Source organism: Pleurodeles waltl, chromosome 1_1 (assembly GCF_031143425.1).
Source record: "Pleurodeles waltl isolate 20211129_DDA chromosome 1_1, aPleWal1.hap1.20221129, whole genome shotgun sequence".
Lineage (NCBI taxonomy): Eukaryota > Metazoa > Chordata > Amphibia > Caudata > Salamandridae > Pleurodeles > Pleurodeles waltl.
The window spans coordinates 658,560,371-658,586,219 of record NC_090436.1 but is presented as its reverse complement, the minus strand read 5'-3'; the positions used below and the strand labels follow the sequence as shown (position 1 = coordinate 658,586,219).

The 25,849-nt window shown below is 43.8% G+C and overlaps 1 protein-coding gene across 1 annotated transcript in view; it reads right to left on the bottom strand.

Moving 5' to 3' along the window:
- DMXL1 (Dmx like 1) overlaps positions 1-25,849 on the bottom strand; it is a 1,414,533-nt gene that overhangs the window by 1,015,684 nt on the left and 373,000 nt on the right. The window contains exon 10 of the mRNA XM_069226844.1: positions 17,080-17,295. Within this exon, the coding sequence (XP_069082945.1) occupies positions 17,080-17,295 (216 nt within the window). The remainder of the gene's footprint in view (positions 1-17,079; positions 17,296-25,849) is intronic.

Below are 25,849 nucleotides of genomic sequence, written 5' to 3'. Positions count from 1 at the left end.
TGAGGCGTAGACCATGTTGCTGCCTTACATATTTCGGTCATTGGAATATTTCCTAGAAAGGCCATGGTAGCACCTTTCTTTCTGGTTGAGTGTGCCTTTGGTGTAATAGGCAGTTCTCTTTTAGCTTTAAGATAGCAGGTTTGAATGCACTTAACTATCCATCTAGCAATGCCTTGTTTTGCCTGAGGTTTTTGAAAGGCGATAAATAATTGTTTTGTCTTTCGAATTAGTTTTGTTCTGTCAATGTAGTACATTAGTGCTCTTTTGATGTCTAATGTATGTAGTGCTCTTTCGGCTACCGAATCTGGTTGTGGGAAGAACACTGGTAATTCTACCGTTTGATTTAGGTGGAACGGTGAGATTACTTTTGGTAAAAATTTAGGATTGGTCCGTAGAACAACTTTATTTTTGTGTATTTGAATAAATGGTTCTTGAATGGTAAATGCTTGAATCTCACTCACTCTTCTTAGAGATGTGATGGCAATTAAAAATGCAACTTTCCACGTTAAGTATTGCATTTCACAAGAGTGCATGGGCTCAAAAGGTGGACCCATGAGTCGTGTTAGGACAATGTTGAGGTTCCATGAAGGAACTGGTGGTGTTCTTGGTGGTATAATTCTCTTTAGGCCTTCCATAAACGCCTTTATGACTGGTATCCTAAACAATGAAATTGAGTGCGTAATTTGTAGGTAAGCAGAAATTGCCGTAAGATGTATTTTAATGGAAGAGAAAGCTAGGTTAGATTTTTGCAAATGTAGTAAGTATCCTACTATTTCTTTTGCAGATGCGTGTAAAGGTTGAATTTAATTATTATGGCAGTAATAAACAAATCTTTTCCACTTATTTGCATAGCAGTGTCTAGTGGTAGGTTTTCTAGCTTGTTTTATGACCTCCATACATTCCTGTGTGAGGTCTAAGTGTCCGAATTCTAGGATTTCAGGAGCCAAATTGCTAGATTCAACGATGCTGGATTTGGATGTCGGATCTGTTGTTTGTGTTGTGTTAACAGATCTGGTCTGTTGGGTAGTTTGACATGAGGTACTACTGAAAGGTCTAGTAGTGTTGTGTACCAAGGTTGCCTTGCCCATGTTGGTGCTATTAGTATGAGTTTGAGTTTGTTTTGACTCAACCTGTTTACTAGATATGGAAGGAGAGGGAGAGGGGGAAAAGCATACGCAAATATCCCTGACCAGTTCATCCATAGAGCATTGCCTTGGGATTGATCTTGTGGGTACCTGGATGCGAAGTTTTGGCATTTTGAGTTTTCTTTTGTTGCAAATAGATCTATTTGAGGTGTTCCCCAAATTTGAAAGTAATTGTTTAGTATTTGGGGGTGAATTTCCCATTCGTGGGTTTGTTGGTGATCTCGAGAGAGATTGTCTGCCAACTGGTTCTGAATCCCTGGAATAAATTGTGCTATTAGGCGAATGTGGTTGTGAATCGCCCAATGCCATATTTTTTGTGTTAGGAGGCACAACTGTGTCGAGTGTGTCCCTCCTTGTTTGTTTAGATAATACATTGTTGTCATGTTGTCTGTTTTGACAAGAATGTATTTTTGGGTTATTATGGGTTGAAATGCTTTCAGCGCTAGAAATACTGCTAACAGTTCTAAGTGATTTATGTGAAACTGCCTCTGATGTATGTCCCATTGTCCTTGGATGCTGTGTTGATTGAGGTGTGCTCCCCACCCTGTCATGGAAGCATCCGTCGTTATGATGTATTGTGGCACTGGGTCTTGGAAAGGCCGCCCTCTGTTTAAATTTGTACTGTTCCACCATAGAAGCGAGATGTATGTTTGGCGGTCTATCAACACCAGATCTAGAAGTTGACCCTGTGCTTGTGACCATTGTGATGCTAGGCACTGTTGTAAGGACCGCATGTGCAATCTTGCGTTTGGGACAATGGCTATGCATGAAGACATCATGCCTAGGAGTTTCATTACCATTTTGACTTGTATCTTTTGTGTTGGATACATGGCCTGTATTACCTTGTGAAATGTTTGAACCCTTTGTGGACTTGGAGTGGCAATCCCTTTTGCTGTGTTGATTGTTGCTCCTAAGTATTGCTGTGTTTGACACGGCAAAAGGTGTGACTTCGCGTAGTTGATCGAGAAACCTAGCCTGTGAAGGGTCTGTATGACTAGTTTGTGTGCTGTGCACATTGTCTTAGCGTGTTGGTTTTGATTAACCAGTCGTCTAAGTACGGGAACACATGTATTTGCTGCCTTCTGATATGTGCAGCTACTACTGCCAGGCATTTTGTAAAAACTCTTGGCGCAGTTGTTATTCCGAATGGCAACACTTTGAATTGGTAATGTATTCCTTGGAATACGAACCTTAGGTATTTCCTGTGTGAAGGATGTATTGGTATATGGAAATACGCATCTTTTAGATCTAATGTTGTCATGTAGTCTTGCTGTTTGAGCAGTGGGATTACGTCTTGTAACGTGATCATGTGAAAGTGGTCTGATTTGATGTAGGTATTTAGTGCTCTGAGATCTAGTATTGGTCTCAGAGTTTTGTCCTTTTTGGGTATTAGAAAGTACAGTGAGTAAACTCCTGTGTTTTTCTGTTGAATTGGTACTAATTCTATTGCGTCCTTTTGTAGCAATGCTTGAACTTCTAGTCCTAGAAGATCTATATGTTGTTTTGACATATTGTGTGTTTTCGGTGGGACGTTTGGAGGGAATTGGCAAAATTCTATGCAATAACCATGCTGGATAATTGCTAAGACCCAAGTGTCTGTTGTTATTTCCTCCCAAAGTTTGTAAAATTGGCTTAGTCTTCCCCCCACAGGTGTTACGTGATGGGGGTGTGTGACTTGTGAGTCACTGCTTAGTTTGAGGAGTTTGGGGGCCTTGGAATTTTCCTCTATTTTTTGGGAATTGGCCCCCTCTAAATTGCCCCCGAAAACCTCCCCTTTGATATTGACCCTGGTAGATAGGCCTTGTTTGTGAGGTTGTGGTTTCTGTGGGTTGACCTCGAAACCCTCCCCTAAAAGGTGTTTGCCGAAATGTGCCTCTGCTCTGCGGGGAGTAGAGTGCGCCCATGGCTTTGGCTGTATCGGTGTCGGTGTCCTTTTTGAGTTTTTCGATGGCAGTGTCTACCTCCGCCCAAACAATTGCTGTTCATTAAACGGCATATTGAGCACAGCCTGCTGGATTTCCGGATTGAACCCAGAAGTGCGCAGCCATGCGTGCCTTCGTATTGTGACTGCAGTGTTTATTGTCCTTGCAGCTGTATCTGCTGCATCCATGGAAGACCGTATCTGATTATTTGAGATACTTTGTCCCTCTTCCACCACCTGTTGCGCTCTTTTTTGGAACTCCTAGGGTAAGTGTTCGATGAAATGTTGCATTTCATCCCAGTGAGCCCTGTTGTATCTTGCCAAAAGTGCTTGTGAATTGGCAATACGCCACTGATTTGCTGCTTGTGCTGCAACCCTTTTTCCCGCAGCATCAAATTTGCGGCTCTCCTTGTCTGGAGGTGGTGCGTCGCCTGAGGTATGAGAGTTGGCTCTCTTACGAGCTGCCCCCACAACTACTGAGTCTGGTGTTAGTTGTGTTGTAATATATATTGGATCTGTGGGCGGTGGCTTATATTTTTTCTCCACCCTTGGAGTTATGGCTCTGCCTTTAACTGGATCCTGAAAAATCTATTTTGAATGTCTTAGCATTCCTGGGAGCATGGGAAGGCATGGATACTGGCTATGGGTGGAGGATAGGGTGTTAAAGAGAAAGTCATCCTCAATTGGTTCCGAATGTAAGGAGACATTGTGAAACTCGGCTGCCCTTGCGACCACCTGTGTATAGGATGTACTGTCCTCAGGTGGTGACGGTTTTGTAGGTTAGGAGTCTGGGCTATTGTCAGACACTGGAGCATCGTAGAGGTCCCATGCATCGGGATCATCCTGACTAATTGTGGTATGAGCTGGTGAGTGCATCAGTGGTGGAGTTGTTGCTGGTGATGCATGTATTGATGGTGGTGGAGACGGTGGTGGGGTTGTTTTCCTTGCCACCTTTGCTTGTGGTTGCTTGTCCTTTTGTTGAAAGGTAAGTTTCCTTTTTATTTTGATTGGGGGAAGAGTGGTTATCTTCCCTGTGTCCTCATGAATATGAAGCCTTCTTTGCGTGTAGTCAGGCTCTACAGCTTGAAGCTCCTCTCCAAATCTGTGTAATTGGGAGGTTAATCCTTGTTCCTCTGTATAGGAACTAGTTTTCGGCTCCGAGGCTGGCTGTTTCGGAACCGAAACCTTTTCGGAAGTCTTTTTAGGCTCCGAAGAAACCTTTTTTGTTTTCGGCGTGGTGTCTCTGTGCCGAAATTCTTCGGTGCCGCTGTCTCTGTGCCGAAGTTTCTCAGAGCCGCTGTCTCGGCTCCGAGGTTGCTGTGTGGCGGTATCTCGACCGGAGTCGGATGACTTCGACACTAGCATGCCCTTTTTCGGTGCCTTGGATGGGTCACCTATTTTTCGGGTTAAGCCATGGCCTGTTGGCGGTGGCGTCCCCTGGGCTGTTGTAGACTTCTCGTGAGTCTTGATTTTTGACGTCTTACTCACGGTTTTGGTTGTTTCTTCGGCGTCGAGTTCTTCCGAATCCGACTCGTGGACGGAGAAAGCTTCTTCTTCCTCCTCGAAACGATCTTGACCTGTCGGCGTGGACGCCATTTGTAGTCTCCTGGCTCTTCGGTCTCTCAGCGTTTTCCTCTACCGAAACGCTCGACAGGCTTCACAAGTATCCTCCTTGTGCTCGGGAGACAAGCACAAGTTACAGACCAGATGGTGATCCGTATACGGATACTTGTGATGGCATTTTGGGCAGAAGCGGAATGGGGTCCGTTCCATGAGCCTTGAAGTCGCACGTGGCCGGGCCGACCAGGCCCCGACGGGGGATCGAAAAAACCCCGAAGGGCCACCGGAGCTCTTCAGAATTCGGTGTCGATTTGTTCTAACTAACCCAATACCGAACGCAAACAATACCGACGTTTTTTTCCGAGATTCTAACTAACTTTCTGACCCGAAACACGGAGCGAAAAGGTACACGTCCGAACACGATGGCGGGAAAAAAACAATCTAAGATGGAATCGATGCCCATGCCCAATGGACTCGAAATGGGAGGAGTCCCTCGGTCTCGTGACTCGAAAAGACTTCTTCGAAGAAAAACAACTTGTAACACTCCGAGCCCAACACCAGATGGCGGACTGTGCACAGCATGTGTATCTGCAGCGACACATGCCATCGAACACATATATATATATATATATATATATATATATATATATACACACACACACACACACACACACACACATATTCATATACATATACACACACACACACACATATATATATATATATGGAAAATGTCACTTACCGAGTGTACATCTGTTCGTGGCATGGGACGCTGCAGATTCACATGCTGTGCACTATCCTGCCATCTAGTGTTGGGCTCCGAATGTTACAAGTTGTTTTTCTTCGAAGAAGTCTTTTCGAGTCACGAGACCGAGGAACTCCTCCCCTTTCGGCTCCATTGCGCATGGGCGTCGACTCCATCTTAGATTGTTTTTCCCGCAGAGGGTGAGGTAGGAGTTGTGTATATATTAAAGGTGCCCATGCAATGGAGTAAGTATGTATGTGCATAATGTGTCTAAAAGTGATATTTTAACAATTTACAAATGCACAAGTTTTATCAACATATAATATACAATTTTCATCAACTTAGAATGGCTACAGGCTACCGGGGAGGCGGGAGGGCGCATGTGAATCTGCAGCGTCCCATGCCATGAACAGATGTACACTGGGTAAGTTACATTTTCCGTTCGATGGCATGTGTAGCTGCAGATACACATGCTGTGCATAGACTAGTAAGCAGTTATCTCCCCAAAAGCGGTGGTTTAGCCTGTAGGAGTTGAAGTTGTTTGAAATAATGTTTGGAATACTGCCTGTCCTACTGTGGCTTGTTGTGTTGTTAACACATCTACACAGTAATGTTTTGTGAATGTATGAGGCGTAGACCATGTGGCTGCCTTACATATTTCTGTCATAGGTATATTTCCTAGAAAGGCCATTGTGGCTCCTTTCTTTCTAGTGGCGTGTGCGTTTGGCTTAATAGGCAGGTCTCTCTTTGCTTTAACATAGCAAGTTTGAATACATTTCACTATCCACCTGGTAATGCCTTGTTTGGATATTGGATTTCCTGCATGAGGTTTTTGGAAGGCTACAAACAATTGTTTTGTTTTGCGAAATTGTTTTGTCCTATCAATGTAATACATTAGTGCCCTTTTGATGTCTAAAGTAATAAAAGGCTAGTGTGAAGTTCTTTGAGAGTGCAGGAGGCAGCACCTATTGGGGCGCAAGTATGGTAGGTGCCAGCTCCGCCTCCACCGATTTTGTCAGGATGGCCCGTCCTGCCAATACTGAGTGAGGTTGTCTGGGAAGAATAGACTAAAGCCAGACAATGGCCAATTACACCTAGCTATGTGACCCCGGACACAGACTGAAGGCACCAAATGGCTTGAAGGCTGTCTCAATCAGCCCACTACTGTATTTGTTGGAGAAGCTAAAGAATGCACTAACATGTTGCCTTAAGATGGATTTGCTTTATGCAACTTGATCTACCCATGTTAATTTGGCAACACAACGGACTGAGGTAGTCATAATGGTGGACTTCCTCAAGCAAAGTGGCATAACTTTTGAATTTTGACTTCAGAGTTATCCTAAGTTTAATAATCATTAATTTTGTTCAATTAAGGTGGATGGTTAGCCTCTTGAGTTTGCAAACGTTTTCCAAACTGTTTAGTAACCAGTGTATTGCTATCTCTGTGTGGGCTAGTAAGAATAGATCCCTAAGGAGTAAAATGGGTTTTTGTTCGCCTCCAAGTAATGAGACTTCCAGATTTAATTCTGACAGAATTCTGCCTACCTCTTATTGGTGTGAGCACACAACCTTGTCGAACTCTAATGTTTATTGCTAACTCAGGTGCACATTTGTCATAGGGGCCACACCTTACTTTCGCTATGTGGTCACTGTGAAGGTCTACTTGGACATTCAGGAGTTTACCGGGGACACCTTGTTCCTTCAGCATGAGCCAGAATATCAGTCTGTCAACTGAGTCAAAGGCAGTCTTCGAGTCTATGACTACCATATATAATCGTGATGTTTTAATTATGGCATAGTTGGACCAATTAGATGTAGCTTCATTGATAGCTCGATGGTGCCTTGACCTTCCCTGAAGCCTGCCTGAAGGTGCATTAAAGTCTGTGTGACATCAGTCCAAGCTTCTAGCCCATTTAGAAGTAGCTTACCAATGATTATTCCAGCTGCATCCAGGAGGGAGACTGGATGACAGTTTGCACAATCATTGTATTGCCCTTAGTTTCTGCAGAGGAACAAGGATGGCGGATCTCCATGAAGCAGGGACTTCCTTGTGTGATCAGATTGCATTCACAGCTGATGTTAGAGTGGGTTTCCATTTTTCTGGGTTACTCTGGTAGACACATGATGGAAACCTATCGGGGTCTGCTGTTTTCAAAATTTTGTGACTAAAGCTGGACTAAAGATGTCCTAGTAGACCTCTTCCTCTGCACCTTCTTGAGTGAGGACTGTAGTGTTCCCATCTACTGAGATCATGGGTAAAGCATTATTTGTGATTTTAACAGCACTTTGGATCAGATGTATTTCATGCAAGAAGCATGGTGATGGGACCTTCTGGTACATAGGAGACAAATGCTTCATCCGGGCCACTGAACTGATTCTCGTTTCTGGGGTTCCTGCTTGGCCCTCACAACCCCATCTCAACAGATTCAAAAGTTTATTTTCTTTTCTTAGAGGGCTGCCTGAAGTGCCTCCCATGTTTTTGTAATGCAGTTGGGCCCCTAAACAAATATTTCCTCAGACTGTTTTAGGGGCTCTTCGCCCTCCTACCTGGTATGTATGCTTTTCAGAGTAGTAGCAAGAGCTTGTATCATTCAGAATTAAATCTTTTGAACCGTTTAACTATTTCTATGGGCAGCCATGGCCCTCATTGCTGTACTTCCTGAGTCTGCATGTTAGTTTGAGGAGCAACGCCAGGGTGCAGACAGCTTTTGTATCTGGTATGTCCTTTACTTTGATTACATTGTAATGTAGATGCTCCCACTCCTTGCTTATTAGCCATTCAGGTCGTTTTTGGGGCATGCTTGTCCAAACTATGCTATTCCTGATTACATTCAGAGCCTGGTTATCTGGTTCTAGGTAGAGTTGGTTTGTCTGACCGTGTTGAGGTCCAGATGGAAATATTTTCAACAGAAATGGATCATGGGTGCTTATATTTTCACCATGTGCAGATCGACTACTAAGTACCAGGCGTCTAAATTTAGTAAGATATAATCAGACTCTCACAGTTCCAGGATCTGAAAACACTTTTTAGCAGGGGTCTCTGAGGGCATACACCCATTTATTGAATGAAGAGCAATGGAAGCGAGTAGGAGACTTCATTTTTCACCTATCTTGGTTTTCTTGAGATTCTTAAAGAGCTGGAAGGGACTACTGCAGGCAGATTATTCCAGTATTTCTAGTTCTAATAGCATTGAGTGAGGCTTGATATTAAGGTCTCTGAAGACAGTTATAATATTACTTGGGGCTGTCCTTTCAGGTGCATGCAGGGCCGTTGGTTTCCTGTCCATGGCATATATTGTTGATGGCTGACCCAAACATTTTTAAGAGGGAGGAGGTGTCATCCATATTGTCCAGTGGCAGGTAGACATTCATTACGTCCAATGGCCATCCATTCTTTTTTTAAGCTTTAAACGTTGGATGTTATTATCAGTATTAATCAGGAGTGTGGTTGAAAACCAGATGATTAGGTCCCTCTTTGGTCTACACCTTGTTGCTCTGATATAGTGCAAGGTGAACCCATCAAATTGAACATCGCCTAGGTTTCCTGGAAGTAGAAGTATTCTGTAGTTTTATAAAAGCGATTCTGTTCTTATCATACAGTTTCCGTTTTAAACCTGATAGATTCTGGTTTCCTGCTGTGGACAATTCCCTGTAAGAGCACTGCAACAGGGGGGGGGGGAAGGGGAGTGTGGTTTGGGGGCTGCTACTTGAGAGCCCTTGAAGTATTGAGAGCAGCCAAGACCAATTGTTACCCACTGGCTTGATTTGGTTTGGAAGGGGGATGGAATATAAGATCTAGAGGCATCTCAACTCCTCTTACTCTAGCCTAGTGAAATTCTATTCTTAGTTTGGGGGGGTCTCCGTGTCTGGGGAGATATAAAGTGGATGCACAGGATGATCGGACAGCAAGTTGGCTATAGATAAGGGACCGCCTAAAAAATTTATCATTCTGATCAAGAAAGATGCTTTGGCATGACTTTAGAGACAAATATGCCCCTGTTAGCATGTCTATCAATGTGCCATAATTGAGTTGACTAAGTTCTTACTAGACAATAGTGCCTCTGCTGCTTCTCTCTCATGATACCCGTTCAAGAGGAAAGAAGGTGAGGAAGGTGAACATTCCTAGTTTTCGGAAGTTTGGCTGGGTGGTTGCTCTTTTCCTTTGGCAGCCGCCAAACTGTGGAATACGCAGCCCACCCATATTGCAAGTTTGAATTCTTATGTAGCGTTTTGCAAGCAACTAAAAACCTGGCTCTTCTCTCGTCTATAATTATGTGCTCTGGTCTTTTCTTTTCGGCAGTTCTTTACCTGTACTGGCACTTGGATGCCTTCGGCATAATGCTTTTTATAAATCTAAATACAAATACAAGATCACAAAGCAAGTCATTTATGGACACACATCCCAAGACAAAAAAAGATCTTAAGTATATTTCCATTGTTAAGGATGTCATGCTAGGCCCCGGATTAATACATTGGGGTAAAGACAAATGGGTTTTAGTCCTGCTCCTTTGGGCAGTGTTGAGGTGATGTTAATAGGTCCTGATAATTTCTTACTGCCAGAGACCTTTGCTTGCTTTCAGATACTTTTCTCTTCTGAAGTGTTACCATAGGTATGAGTAAGCTTGTTCCCTAAATTCAATGAACTTTGTTTACTGTGTTCTTTAGAAAGCACTATGGTGGATAATGGGGGCTTAGCTATGTTATCTTGTGATGAAATGACAGCAGCTGGTACCAGAGTAATCATCAATTAAGAGAGATTTGATAAGATGGCCTTTTGATCTACGTTGCAATCTTGATTTTTATTTCTTGTTCTGGTATTGGTTGAAATCTGTAGTTCAGTTCACATCTTCAGGCTGTTAGAACATTAATGTCAATGTTTTTCCTCCATTCTCTTTCTTACTATTCCTTTGTTCCCTATGGCATGATTATGGCAGCTCAAGGTCAGTAACCACTGCTTAATCAAGGATTTGTGAGGGTGGACCCAGCTTTATCAGAATGAGAGAGTAGCAAGGTAACTTTTGGACTAGTCGGCACTCTCTTCAAGTGTATGCTTTAGCTGTGTCAAACAGTAACTCTCAGTGTGTATTTAGGAAAAACTTTATTCTCTCCAATTGGATGCTGGATGCTGTCCCATACACTTATCTTGAGCATCCCATGCTTCTTGCTCTTCCTGCGGTGGAAAAATAAACCTTGTCAGCTTATTTTGCTTTTTGCATTCTCAGGCAGGTATCTCTATTTGTTTACACCTCAGGTACTAGTATCCTCAACGATTACATCAGACACCAGTACTTGACTTAGACTCTATGGCTCTTCAGCATGGTCTTGGGTCAGTCCTATAGGTGTTAGCAAATTGTGTTCTAGTTTGGCTTTAGAGATTGTTTTATGCCCGCCAATCCTTCATTTAACTGTTCCCTTTTGTAGTCTGTGAGTACTGAGTGTATGACCTTTGGCGCATCACTTAGATTAGTTTTGCTAGTATTGCTGAACAGGAGCCTTAGTCCATTGTATATTGACAGTTTTTTTTCAATTCTGTTACTAATGCTATCAATGAAGAATAGAGAATCATTCATCACAGCAGTCTGGATGTCTAGCGCTGCTGACTGGCCAGTTAAGGTTCAACTACTATAGTGAGTGTTATGCACCTTGTGTTTAGGCTGGGCAATATTGGCTGGGCCAGTGGAGTGCCTGAGTACTTTATGCATGTTTTAATAGGTTTATGATCAGCTATTTGTGCAAACGGAGCTCCTCACAGCACCATTTAGACGACTGGTTGATGTTAACAGGATCGCATGCAGTTTGTGTCAAGAATCAACCAGCCTTATGACATATTCATACATGTGAAAGGGATCAAATGGCTTTCCTGGAGTTGCAGCACACAGTCTTAGGCAAGAACAGAGGAGGCACATTAATCTTTATTGGTTGAGGGCTGCTTGCTGGGGGAAGTAGTGGATTACTACTTTCTGGAGCCTTATGCAGTTGTGATGTTAATCGCATTATTCACCTTGTGGAATTTTATCGCACATGCTGGGTAATTACAGACTGAGACACTTGGTGGTATAGGTTTTTGGCAGAGATATTATCTTGATTCAAGTTTGAAGGTGAGGCATTTTTCTCTGGCGATAATACAACATTTGCATCACATGGTTCTTCCAGTTGATGCTGAGACTTTGCTTCATGCTGCCATAGTAGTCTATTTGTTTGATGATAAAGGTCTGTTCATGTAGTTGTGAAGAGGTGCAGAACACAATTTTCATTGTGTTTGTGAATTATGCTGGTTCTGCAGTAGATTTTGTGATGCATTCCTCTTGGTAATGGTGATGTAAAGACTTGAGACGCTATACGAAGGGTGAGATGACTATGGTTCTCTGCGGCATTTTTCCATTTTTAGGGTCTTGATCTTACAAAGTATGTGCATGACTATCATCAGTCCTTAATATTTGGTGTCACTATGTGAGGAGGTCCTTCTGTTTTTTGTGGTCACGGTTTTAGGCCTCGATAGATTATTTATGGCCCATGCACGATTGCCTAATAAGGGAAAATATCTCCATGCTTGGTTAATTAAGCAAAGTCTCTGTGGCTGGGCTCTTAGTTGGTGAGTTGTCGCTTAACTGACCGACCTCTGTATAAGCTATTTTGGCATTAATTATACATATGGCAGCTGTAAGGCAAACTCTTAATACTCCAAAACTGTATTAAGTTGTGGTTTTAGAGAGGAGGAGACATGTACAACATTGAGGAAAACCAGGAGAGGCCAGGAAAAGCCATGCAAGGCTTAGAGAGAATCCAATAGAGAGTGCCAAATAGTCTAGGGAGGAGACCAGAGGGTGCCTTCTCGCGACAGCCCAGCCCCACAGAGTCTAGGTTTAGCCTAGCTAGCCCAGCTCCAAATGCCTCTGCCCTGAGTTCCGTATATAGGTATTGCGGTTCTGCTAGGGTGTATTCTAGGCAAGATTCATTTCCCTAAGTGCCACATCTGTACCTCCATACCTTCCACACCTCAGGGCACAGGGGAGCACAACAGAGGCAGGCCACCCCTGGTGTCCTTTTCAACAGGGAATCCCCAGGCAGGGCACCTGGTCAGTCTAACAGGCAGCCATTCCGCCTAATATCCACTGATGGAGTTCTGGAGAAAAGCCACCCTCAGGGGCACTTAACACCTCTCAGCAATCAAGGTAAAGGGTTCTAAATCAATTCAAGGGCCTCATCAGGGCAGGCTCCACAATCAAGAAAAGTCCTGGAAATAACCATTGGTGATCCACTTATGTTCCAACCCCAGGATCCACCTCATCTACATATCTCTTAAGGATGGTTGAAAACAAGGCCCAGTCTGGGCAGGTAGGTAAGAGGAGGAGACCAGAGGGAGTGGCACTACCCCACCAATGGGTGCCTACCTTCAACCAGGTCTTTGCAGCTTTGCGGTCTGTCTGCACTCTAAAGCTATCAGGCCTCCTCACCCCTGTCTCCATTTCCATCAGCAGATTATCCCTCCTCAGTTTCCCGCCGCAGTGAACGTCGTCTTCTAAGAGGGGAGAAACCTTTTAGATGATCATAACATTGGGGCCTTGATGCTGCCTGCGTCCTTCAGGCCTGAGCGTTGGCAAGCCGCAGAGCGCTGTCCCATACGAGGCTCCAGCATTTTCCTCAGGGCAACCGTATTCACAGCGACCAGCAGCTGCTGGCAGAAATCACCTGTGGTCAAAGCAAATGATAAGGGAACCACTGCAGCGGGTTGTTCAACCAGCACTCGCTGAGATTACTTTCTGCTGGGCTGTGCACTGATTTCCATACCATGCGTCAGCTGTGTAGCGCAGCTCCAGCCAAGCTGTGCAGATATTCCAGCCTGTCCTGGGGAAGCTGTGCACGCGGGGGGGGGCTCAGGGCTCAAATGCGTCCATCTGCACCATCCTCAATTCCCACAGGTTTTCAGTTTTTGCAGGATGTCAGTAAGTTGGGGCGGCTGCTGGGCGCTCATACGGAGTGCAACGTACTCCATTACTGACAACACACGTCCCCAGTTGTGATGCTCATATTTCTAGCTATTAGCATTTCCATACGGCTTAAGATTTTTGAAACCTGTGGTTTGGAATGAGTGGGGTGAGTAACACCCTGATCGATGTTTTACTGTTTATCTGTACCAGAAAAGAGTTTGTCTTGAATGAAGTAAGAACATTTCAAAGCAAGATGGAAGGCTCATATCATCATTAGGTTGATACAATAGGTCTTCGTCATTTGAATCTTTAAAAGACCAATAAGAGCTCCCCATCCTTGGAAAGAAGCACCTGTAACCAGTGTTTCAAAAGGATGATCTTAATGGAATGGGATTCCTTATAATAAGTTCTGATTGGTTACATCATGCAAATGACTTGATTACTGACTGACGTTGTCCATCTCCTTTACCAGTTGGTCCTATAGGTATTGTTGTAGTGGCCTTATGAGAAGTCTGGCATGAGGAACCAGAAAATGTAGGATGTCATAGATCCTAGGAAAGATGATATCTGTCATGCCAATGGGTGAGGAGTTCATAACAGATTGAGACACTTCAGAAAGATAAGTCTCCCATTCTGAAGGATACAAATTAGCAGCCTGAGTATCCAAGATGGCACCAAGGTAGTATATCATTTGTACTGAGCATGTTGTTGATTTCTTTAGGTTGAATCAAAGAGACCCAAACGAGATAGGGTATTGAGGTGTATTTAAAAATGTTTTAAGTTTCCTTTGAAGATGCACCTTTTTCTAACAAACTGTCCAGGTACGGGTAGATGAAGATTTTTGGCTCCTAATGTGTGCCGTGATGATGGGGATGCTCTTTCCGAATGTTCAAAAGGCAATTTTTTTCCCGAATGGCAGGACTTCGTTTTGGAAATGATGGGAAGTCTCCATAAAGCGGAGGCCTTTTCAATGCTTCTTTATTATTGGAATGTGAAAATTGGAATCTTCAAAGCTACTGCACATATTCAGTCCCCTTGATGTAACCTGGGGTCAATTTGGTGTAAAACAAGCATCTCACACTTTTCCTTTCTTTATACATTTGTTTAGTATATTGATATCAAGAGTAGGTCTAAACTCTTCATGGTCCCCTTTTTTCGAACCAGAAATTAACTGGATACAATCCCCAATAACCTTTGGTGATAAGGAACCTCCCCCAAAAGCATGTTTCTGCTGCAAGGTGTTTACTTATATCTGCAGCAAATCCTGTTGGTAAGGAGAAGGTTTTGCCTGGCATTTTAGATGGAGGAGGAGACTTTAATCAAAACGAATATCCATTCTGAACACTATTCAAGACCAATGTATTTGTTTTTATTAGGAACCACTCTTGTAAATGACTAACTATGCTACCCCCACTGGAGTGGCTGAGAGAGAATGGGGAAGAAACAAATAATTTTTTGGCAGGAGGATTTCCTGCAGGTGGTTGTTGGCTTTCTCTAACTCTGGAAGGCTTACAAGGGTGCCAAGGTTGCCTCTGGTGTTGTTGTTGGAGTGACCAACGAGAGGTTTGAACTCTTTGTGGAAAGAAACACCTGTGGAGTTGTACATCCTTCTGTTTTTCTTTTCTCGTGCCAAGGCCCAAAACTTTTAACGTCTCCATCTCAGATGTCATACAACTTATTTAATCATACACATGAGTCCAAAGAGGGAATTTCCTGAAAAGGTCAATTCAGGAGCTGTTATTGGACTTCAAGTTTAAATCTAGTCAATCTGAGACTAGTCTCATGCAGATGCCATGGCAGTATCCATGCACAGCCGCCAGGTCAAAATTGTCCACTGCTGTACAAACAATGTGGTTGGAGACAAGCATGCCCTTGTTAAAGACCTCTTGTAAGTCTTGCCAGTCTCCCTTGAGTAGCCTGTCACCACATCATTGGAGGGAATCCCAAAGAGGTCAATCATATCTCCACAAATTCAAAGTAGTACTGACACCTTTCATAGTTGATGCCCATGTTCCACACTCTTTCCTGCCAAAAGAGTCCATCCTCTAGCTCTTTTTGTCTAGTGGGATGTAGGAACAAAGAGCTGCTGCACTCTGCTATTTTGCTGCAGCAACAACTGGTAAGTCAGGTAGAGGATATACTATCAGAAAAAAGAGAGTCCTGATCAGGTGACTTACATGTCTTTAAAAAGTCTGGTTGGTGTAGACTTTACAGAGGCAGGTTTAAGAAACTGCTGCAGAGCAGGGTAGAGTAATCCAGGGACCAGTGGAGGATGAGGTTTGGATGCAGTCTTCTGATGGAGTCTCAAAAGTAACATGGTGAGTGTGTGGACTGGGCCGGGATGCTCAATTTAGCTGCTTCTCCAGCCAGATCCTTGTTAAACGTGGAGAGGTCAATGGGACCCTTGCTAGAGGTAAGTTTGACAGAGTTGGTCAACAGTTTCTGATAGACACCAGTAGTAGTAAGTGTCCGGAAGGCAAACATCTTCTGTGTGGAGAAAAGGATCTTCTACTGCATTGTCTAGTGAATAACCTGGATGGAAATGGGACACAGATCTCCTCCTAGATCTATCTCTTGATCTAGTGCATGATCAATGCCATCTTTCTGGACTCAGTGAATGATGAGTCCTATCTATTGGAGGTCTTATAAGAGCAGAAGGAGAAGGTGTTTGTGGAGGGATCTAAGGAGAGGACAAAGATACTATTGTAGGTGGTGTGTCTGGTGAACAACTGAGATGTAGACCGCCTGGACATAGAGTGCATGATAGGAGTACTTCTGTTGTCATTTTCCACAAAGCAGAACAAGTGATATGAGAACAGTAAGTGCAAGAGTACTCTGATTCGGAGGTGGGAGGAGCTTTTATCTCACAGAGAAACAACCTCCTTGTTGCTACTAGTGCTCTGAGCCCACCAGTGGCAAGAATATTTGGAGTGAACTCCCCAATGTGCCTCTCACAGGCTGCTGAATGGCTGGCTTGTGTATACGACTTACAGTGGTCCAGGGGTTGGTGCTCTAGAATCACAATGGATGAAAATGGTACCACTTTCAGATGTATAGGTGCTATGTAAGCTTTCCGGGCCTACTCTGACAGCTGGCAGGATTCAGGAGGTGTTGAATATGCTAAAAGTGATTCCCCCACACCACAGAATTGTGCAAAGACAATTTCTCAGACTATTCATTCTGCTCCAAAAAGACTATGTGATCTTACAAAAAGCTTATCCCTGGCCAATCTCATCACACACATTTCATGTTAAAACTATATTGTGCTTCTTTTATCTTGGACTGTGCATGTATCTTTCAAGTGCATACGTGTTCCCCCATACTTTGCATTAGTATCTGATGCAGAGAAAATTACTTTACTCCAAATATTACTTTTTGATGCACAGCTGATTACTTCATTCCCAATATTACTTTTCTTAGCATTAATAAGTGATGGATAAGTGTACTGGTCCAAAGTTATATGAACAAACATCTGTACACAATTCCTTAATGCTGTTACAAATATATTCCCATTAAGAAAATTAAGCTATAGATTCATCAGCCACACCCCAAACCCACTCCTTCTAAATTAAAATGAACCATGCTTTGATCAGAAACCATAATTCCACCAATTCCTGAACGTAACACATTCTCCAAAAAAGAATATCAGCATATGAGTGGATGGGCTGGTTAAACAGGCACTAAAAACTTTCAAAACACTGTAAACTCCAATATGCGGATAGTTACCATTGTTAATATGGATCACAATGGTTGCTTGATACATAAACAAAAGCTGCTTACCGTCATCTGATTTGTCATTTGTCTGGATGGAATCCTCGGTACTTGTCTCAGAAGACTGTTGCTCGAAGCTTGATTTCTTAAGATGTTGTAAAAAAACCTCTGTTGATAGTGTGAAATGTAGTTCTTTATTATTTAGCCAGTGCACAACAAATGGTCCATTCTTCTCCTCGTTCTCATTTAGGCTCAGTGACATGATGGAAGGCAGCAGGGGAATGTCTACCAGAAAATAAACAAAATTGATTATACTAATCCAATCTGCAGCAGTCCTATTTTCAATATAAGAAATGCTATAACTACATCAAACAATGGTATTCTAGTAGGAATCCACTACTACTGTCTCTTTAGACATGAAATGCCTGATTACAGAGGTAGATGGTAATGCAATATTCTCAGATTTCTAGAAAAGTGCTAAGGTCAGAGGAGAATCCACAGAAGAAATTTACTCCAAGACTCGTATAACTTACTGGATGGAAATCTACTAGTGGATCAGAAATTAGCACATCCTCCAAGACGCTAACACTTTTCCATTATCATTCAATTCAAAATCAAGCCTCTAGTACATGGACATATATCTAATTCTGCAGCTGGCTTGTTGCCGTTTCAGCAATGCTGAATGGTTGTTCTCTATTGTGTATGTTAAGAATTCTCAACGGCGCCTTATTTTTCTTCCTCATCCTTTATTTTTTTCTCCCTTTCCTCCTCTCTGAATTGCGCTATTGTTTTCTACTTTTTTTCTTGCTTTAATTGCTACTGGCTGATATAATTTAAAATGTACAATTGTCTGCAAAATATACTACCACCAATTAGATGACTAATAATGCAAAAAGTGTGTGTATTTGATTCCTGTGTTTCTCACTAAAGATACTCAGGGGGTTATTACAACTTTGGAGGAGGTGTTAATCCGTCCCAAAAGTGACGGTAAAGTGACGGATATACCACCAGCCATATTACGAGTCCATTATATCCTATGGAACTCGTAATACGGCTGGTGGTATATCCGTCACTTTACCGTCACTTTTTGGGACGGATTAACACCTCCTCCAAAGTTGGAATAACCCCTTCAATGTTTTCTGTACATAATGCAGGGCTTTCGCTAAAAACTGTTTAAATATCATCTCCCTCAAAACGAGTTTAAAACAGCCACTTAACAGACACAATATTTCAAATAATGTTTACAAACTGAAGGAGAATATAAAGTCGGTCTCAGAGAAGTACTTTCTCTTAAAACCAGATGGATTAGTAACATAGGCCCTCATTATGATCTCGGCGGTAAAAACCACCAATATCAGCACTGGCAGTCAACAGAAGACTGCCAGCGCGACGAACCCCCCTGCCGGCCATATAATGTTTACAGTGCCGGAAACAGTGTTTCCGGCCACCGGCCCAGCAGGTAAAAGGGCCTTAATATTGACGGCGGCTCCAAATGGAGCCGCCGCCAATGCTGGTGTGCGGCAGGTGAATCAGCACCCGTCGCGCAGATCACTGCCTGACCTGCGTGACGGGGCACTGCATGGGGGCCCCTGCACTGCGCATGCCAAGTGCATGGGCAGTGCGGGGGCCCGGGAGCACCCCTTCCGCCAGCCTTCTCCTGACGGGAAACCCGCCAGGGAAAGGCTGGAGGAAAAGGGATCATTATCCGGAGGGCAGCGCTGCTTGCAGTGCTAACCTGTCAGATAATGATTTCCGCCCTCATCAGGCTGCCTGTCGGCGGTAGCCAGGCGGTGGTGGAAGGCCGTCTGTGGCAGTCCCCACAGCCTTTATTATTTGGCGAGCTCAGCCGCCAATGTTCATAATGAGGGCCATAGTTTGCTCCCCGGCAAACGGTAAGAAAAACAGAGTTGTGATGATGAGGGATTAAAAAAGCTAATATTTCTATACTGTCTAAAACTACAGATGAACAAGGTGGATGGATAATATGAAAAATGCATAAAGACGGCAAATACGTTTATGTGATTAACAATTATGCCACAAACAGTGACAAACAAAGTTTTAGTTCAACCTTGCAAATAACTAACTCCATTCCTGAATCTGCCTTACTTTTACTCAGAGGTGATTTTCAATCTACCTATGGATTGTATCTTAGAGAGATTCCCTTCCTGTAAATGGGTGACCTAGACCACCTAGATATCACAAATCCATTACAAATGTATGCTTGACATATAACCTAAAGGGCACTTGGAAATTTTAATACCCTGATTTCACCCCTTTCCTCTTCCCACAAGTTGAATTCCACAGTCAGTTGTATGATGATAACTGGCAATCATTTCCCAAACATAAATGAAACCTCCATAGAACCAAGTCATATTTCAGATTGAGTTTTTTGTACGTGATAACTAGACTTAAGGATTCAAATATCATTAACAGAGAATTAGCTTATCTTTTGGATTAATTTCTCACACTAGGTTGTAAGTTAATTTAATGTAACTGGAAGAAATTCTCAAAAGTTTATTTTCAGAACAGGAAAGAATGGTGTTTTATTTTTATTTAATTATTTTTAATCAGAGATGCTCAAAACACAGCCCGTATGTGATAAACTGGTATTTTATCATGCAAATAAATCAAACAACCATGACCAATTGTACTGGAAAATACAATATATTGCTACTCAGACTCAGACTTAAAGGATAAAGGGCCCAGTGGCTTCCCCTCTAAAACCAACCTCAGTGTTTTTATTCAAAGTTAAATTTCAATCTTGTGGAGGTATAGGATAATCTCAATTCCTTTTGGAAGTTATAATTTCACTGAATATCTCATAATTTGAAAATATTCTAACTTGGTCATTATTGTGCAATTTTTGGAAAATCGAATTTTGTTTGAAATTATTGTCCAGCCAGCCAACATGTGTTTCAAGGGATAACCCTCTTCTTCAGGGCAGATCCTCCAATACAACCCACAGCCAGTGTTCCTTGTTTCATAGATTTTTGCATGAGGTTACAAGAAGGAGGAGGAGAGGATCAGTGACACAATCACAGCTGCTTCTTGACAGATGCTGATTATTTCCCCACTGCTAAAGACCACTGCATTAGCACGTGGAAGGCAACACGGCAATGAGGAGCATGTACAAAATCGAACACAGTCTCAAGCTTCTTCGCGCTTTCTGTAATACCAATGTTTTATATAACAACTTCTAAAATAATTAAAGTTTGTAATAAAAAAAGCACTATACTATACAGACAAGAGAAATGCATCACTACTTTCCAGTCACACCCCTTCACAAGGTAGCTGCCCTGCGATCAGCTACATAAAATACCTCAAATCTGTTCCGCTCGAAATAGTTAACAGGCATTTCTATACTCAAGCTGATAAGGATCAGTGTGAGTACACAGAGGTAATATCTTGCAAACTGAACAGGAGGTACAAAATTTCAAGGAAGTTACTTCACTTTAGGTGTATTTTATGTTGTTTCTCACTATCTAAAATTCCTGAAAGTGGATGGCACTGGGCTCTGCAGAATGGTGGCTACCTGAAACGCTATCCTGGACCCGAGACAAACTAAGCTATCCAAGCTGCATTAATGGCTTCTGCTGACTACCTACACCCTTCAGCTTCCAGTGGTGCAGAAAATTCAAGCTGAAGAGACTATAGGCCAGATGTAGCAAAAATTGGCGAGTCGCAAATGGCCGGAATCGCAATTTGCGACCCCACAAAATCGGAAATGGGATGCAAAAATCCCATTTCTTCCGTAGTGCAAATTGCGATGCAAGCCATTACCAACTTGCAAAAATTGTGACCTGATTTTGCGACCCGCAAATAGGAAGACGCAATTTGCGAGTCGCGAACCATATGAAAAAGCCAGTCGCAAATAGTGACTAGTCGCAAAAACCCCATTTTGCACACCCAAATTACCACTAAGTCAGAGCAGGTGGTAACCAGAACCAAAGTATAAAAGGAGACCCAGAAGGCATCTGGGTTACTCAAAATGGCTGAAATATATGTGATAGCAAGGAGGAGGAGAGTCCACGCCGCCCAGCAGAGGAGGAGGAGGAGCCAGAGACAGGAGAGGATATACAGAACCAGGCAGACACTTTTCCAACAAACTGAGGAGGAGTTTTATGACAAATACAGACTCTGCAGTGCAGCAATTTTAGAATTAATTGATCTACTCAATCCGCAGCTTCAACGACATACTGTGCGCGGCAGTGCCATCCCCACACATGTGCAAGTGCTATGCTCACTGCACCTCTTAGCCTCGGGTAGCTATCAGGGGGTCATTGCTGTGGCAGGTGGGGTATCCCAAAGTGCACTCTCACGGTTCTTCAGATGTTTCCTAGATGCCATACTCACACACATGTCCAGATACATATACCTACCCAGGAATGAGGAAGAAATTAACAGCACCAAGTTGGAATTCTACAGAATTGCCAACTTCCCACATGTAATAGGGTGTGTAGACGGGACACATATACAAATATGCCCTTCTGCAAATCTGGAATATCTGTTCCGCAATCGGAAGTGTACACACTCACTGAACATCCAGGTGGTATGTGACGCCCATTATGTCATCACTGACATGGTAGCCAAATTTCCAGGAAGTACACATGACTCTTACATTTTCAGGCACAGTGGGATACACCAACGCCTAGAATGTGGGGAGTTTGGAGATGGATATCTATTAGGTATTGCTGAAGACACCCTGAAGCCATACACACAGGTCACTGTAGAAACCATCCATGCCCGGCTAACATTTTTAATTTTTGCCAAACAGGTGACAGTGCATATGCGCTACGACCATGGATACTTACCCCGTACCTAACACCCAGCAATGAGAATGAGAGGCGATATAACAGTGCACATAGGCGGACCAGAAATGTCATAGAGAGGACCTTTGGACTGTTAAAGGCAAGATTCCGATGCCTCCACAGAAGTGGAGGTGCGCTCCAGTATGCCCCAATAACAACATTCAAGATCGTTGGCGCATGCGCAATCCTACACAACATTGCCACCAGACGTGGGCTACATCTCACCCCTGCAGACCCTGATTCGGAGGATGACGAGCAAGAGCTACCACATCGCCAGCCTGGGGATAGAAGCATTGCAAATCAAGGCAGACAGAGACGGGACCACATTGCAACCCAATACTTTGGAAGGTACGTGGCAACAGACACCACACTCACCAATGTCATACACAAAGAGCCCAGTTGTGAAGTGGATCAAACAAAACATTTTAATAAGTGAACCTAATAACTAAAGATCAGAACTGTCGGTAAGGGGCTGCACATGTCCACCCTTAATGAGGACACATTAACTGAATGTGCCTCATGAGTCCTGCAGTGTTTGTGCCTAACACCTCCTCCTGGTTCGCCCAGCATGGCTCGTGCCTGGTGGGTCAGCAGACCCGACGTGCACTGCCACTCCGCAGTACACATGTGTCTGTGGCAGATGCACTGCTGATAGTGGACCCCTCCTCACTGTCCTGAGGGGTCTCAGCCATGCCCCTTGCCACCTGCCTGGCCTACAACAAGTCCACAGCGTGGCAAATGCGGCCCAGTCCCCGCGCCACATCCCCTGCAAAGTGGCCCATTTCCACCTGCAGGCTCACGGTCCGTCGTGACAGGCCTGTGGTGTTCAATGCAAGACGGACAATGGACGCTGCCATGCGGTCAAATCTCTGCATTAGTTGGTGCTCTCGACGCCTTGCACTTTGTCACTCAGCCACCAGTTCCGTCACCAGTTGGCGTATTGATTGTGTTAGGTCACTGACATTGTCATTCAGTCTTGTGAACTGTGTGTTCACTTCTGCCACGCCATGAGTGAAATTGTGTTCCATCCTCTGCATTGCCCCTGAAATAATCCTTAATTGCCTTGTTTGCAGGCGCTGACCAGATAGGAGGGATGCCTCAACTGCAGACATGGATGCCTACCCTATATCCTCCTGGGCCACTGCCTGGACCTGGATTCTGCGTCTGCGACGCAGTGGTGCTTCTGGCTCTTGCTGTCTCAGTGTGGCTGGGACCAGGTGTTGTGTCTCTTTCCTCCATTACCACTTCTTCATCTGGAGGGGACTGTGGTGGTGTTGTGCTGGGCCCTGTATTGGCTGCTGCAGCCTCCTGCCCTGCCTGTGGCCTGCTGTCTTCACCCTGGATGGTGTGGCTGGTGGGGGTGTCTTGTGGGAAACCTGTGGGACATAGGGAACATACTGTCAGTCTCTAACATCTGTTGTATGCCTCATAATAAACATTTGCCTATATGCTGCCTACTGTACTACATTGCCCATAATGCACCATTCTGGTGGTTGCTAGTCTGGAATGGAGCTTGTCTGGTTGTGCATGCTGCTGTGTACTGGGTGAGTGCGGGTATAGCATTTATAGGTGTACATGCATGTTTCATGGTACTCACTTTTGGATGTCCCTTGCGCTGACGGTCCAGTGCTCCCATTCCTGACACTGCCTCAGGCTCCAGGGTCTGCTCCACCAATTCCTCCGTGGCTGTGGGTGGTGGGATGGTGGATGGGCCTCCTCCTGTGCCCCTCATCTCCCTAAGGCACTCTGACACCCTCTCCTTTGTCTTGGAGCACAGGTCATACCACCATTTTTTAATTTCTTCAATGCTTCTGTGGCTCACCCCTATGGCATTGATCCTCTCCTGGATTCCCTGCCCGATCCTCCTTTTATCAGTGTCTGGGACACTCAGGGCTGCCTTTACAAATAGCTGGTCATGGTGCTGGCAGCATTCTTCTGTCAGCACCTCAAGTTCCTTCTCTGAGAATTTTAATTTCCTCTTCCTTCCTGCACTGCCTGTGTCTTCCATGGTAGCAGCTGTTCCTCCAGGTAGTTGCTCAGCAATTTGAAAAGGGTGTGGTCCTCTCTCCTCCCAGGTGTATCTGATGTATTCCTGGCTCTGATGTCATCAGCAAGAGCCAGGAAGTGTTTTTCCAACTGTTTTGCTGCACCTGCATGCAATTTGCGGCACAGTCGCAATTTGCGACACCCGACTCGCAAATTGAGAGTTCGTTTTTAGCGAGGTCGCAAAAAGCGACCTCGCTAACGGCGGGCTTGCAATCTGCAGTGCGACATCATTTGCGAGTCGCAAATTGATGTCGCTTTTTTTGGTTGGATCCCATTTTGCGAGTCGGAAATTGCGAGTCGCAATGACTCGCAATTTCTGACTCGCAAATTTTTTCCTTCCTACATCTGGCCCTATGCCACTTATAACAGAGTGCAATTCTCCTCACCGTCGCACTTTGTGGAAATCATCCTTACTGTTTAGCGGGAGAAGCAGCAAGACTAGTACACAATCTTGAGGCAACCAACATCCTAGAGAATTAGCCCAAAGGCCATGATACGTCATCAGATTTAAAACACCTGAAGTGATGCAGAGATATCACTTATCTTGTCCAAACATAGGATTCATATGAAGGAAGGAACATAAGGCAAAGTGGTAAAAAAAGGGTTCATAGTAGGGGGTTGCTGTGCTACTTTGTAAAGCTTCCTTTTCAAGCTGTTCCATATACTGAATGCCTCAGCTGGGCTCCTTTATTTTGTAACTTGGAAATATATTTTAACAGGTACCCACTGTTTTCAAGCCTATAACAACATAAAAACAAGCATTTGCAATGCAACGGGTCTCGCGTTTGCTCGTGTTAGAGCTGATAGCGTGGTAAACTCCTAACCCGACTTTTCACTGGTAATGAAACCTATCGGCAAAAGTGCATTTATGTACTAACCGAAAAAAGTGCAATTAACTGTGTAACAGGGTCGATATTATGTAAAGCGCTCGACTTCTGCCAAGCGAGATCGCGCTGGGAAAATAGAGAAAAAGTAGTCCACGAGCCCGGACAGAAAACAGCGAGCCTTGCATGTTTTCTGTACTTGGTCGATGCGCTCGGGGAGGTCTACTCAACCGGAAAAGGCATGACGTATGCATGCCTTCCACTAATGAAATCAACCAGATTCTAACATCCAACAAGCCCACAAGCCAATGACAAACAGTGACGTGACGCGGACAGGGCTCTGAGCCCATTTTAATTACTAAAGCGTCTCGCTTCGCGAAACGCATGCGACGCAGGCTCGACCCTAATGATGCCTGATAATGAAAACTACTACAAATCTCTGAGCTTACTGTTGAAGAGCAGAATTATCAATGATCATACAGGATCCATAATCTGATTATTGGCACAATGCTGACATGGATGGGATGCATTTTAGTAGTAAAGTTCAAGGTGACTGGTCTCTGAACAAAGGACATTTTCTTCTCTACATTATATCATGGCTGAGGGTCATGTTAAGGAAGTGAAAGCCAACCTGCCCGTCGTCAGTCAAAGAGAAGGTGTGCCCTCCTTCAAGTCTAGAAGTCATCATGGAAGAACAATTCACTAAAACAAACATTGATTTTATTCAAGTGGACATTGTAGAATTAGAGAAAGACATGGGTAAATTGCTCCTTAGGAATGGAGAAGCTGAAGCATGATTAAGTAATGCTGAAGACAATACTCACAGCCAAGAAGAATTCAAGGTTGACACCATCTCTTAAGACAAATATATAGAGACTGGTTTCACTGGACTCGACATCAAGAAAAGAAGGGGTAAAGTCATGATTTTTGGCCTTCCAAAAAATGACAAAAAAAGATACCAATTCCCACACTGAATTTCTGGAGAAGTGGATCCATTCAATAATGGAAGAGGAATGGCCCAGAGATTTTGAAATATAAAGGATTCTTATGGAACCCACTTGTTAGCTCAAGCATAACACTCATCTGAGAGCTACGATCTTCAAGCCCTTGCAATATAGACGTACACTGATTCCGAGCACAACCCAAGCAGCTATAATGAGG